Genomic DNA, 560 nt, shown 5'->3' on the forward strand with positions numbered 1-560 from the left:
GGCGGGCGATGGGCTTGCGGCAGGCGGTGCAGATGCCAGTGGGGGCAGCTGTGATGCCCAACTCCTGCAGGTCCCGGGTGAGGCTGCCCAGCATGTTGTCCAGCGAGGGCTCTGCTGGCACCCCAGCTCCCTGCCTTGCAGCCGCTAGCTGCAGCAGGAGGATGGTGAGGGCTGAGTGAGGGCTGGGTGAGGGTCAGGCCCCCAACCTCCTTTCCCCCAGGGACAAGCTCACCTTGCTCTGCATGTGGCCCAGGTCAGCCAGGAGCTCGTCCAGCTGCTGGGCAGCTGCCGTGGGCGGGGGCGAGGGGAGCAGCGGCTGCGGGACCGGTACGGGTCTGCTGAACACACAGCAGGGAGTGAGGGATGCTGCAGCTTCCATACCAAGGCTGGAGTGTGCCTGGGACTGAGAACCCTCTACCCCCATGAGATGCTACCCTTTCCCCACAGGCCACAGCAGGGGACGGGGGCCTCCCTGGGGACATGCTGGCAGGGGGTGGCCACATGCGGTAGGGAGGGGGCTGCTGGAAGCCCAGCCCTCACCCCAGCAGTGCTGCAGGGAT

The 560-nt window shown here is 67.7% G+C and overlaps 1 protein-coding gene across 1 annotated transcript in view; it reads right to left on the bottom strand.

Moving 5' to 3' along the window:
* Positions 1 to 560, bottom strand: part of LPXN (leupaxin) — a 4,087-nt gene that overhangs the window by 1,677 nt on the left and 1,850 nt on the right. The window contains 1 exon segment of the mRNA XM_019475023.1: positions 233 to 338. Coding sequence (XP_019330568.1) covers positions 233 to 338 — 106 coding nt within the window.

This window comes from Aptenodytes forsteri, unplaced genomic scaffold (assembly GCF_000699145.1).
Source record: "Aptenodytes forsteri isolate BGI_AS27 unplaced genomic scaffold, ASM69914v1 Scaffold654, whole genome shotgun sequence".
NCBI lineage: Eukaryota > Metazoa > Chordata > Aves > Sphenisciformes > Spheniscidae > Aptenodytes > Aptenodytes forsteri.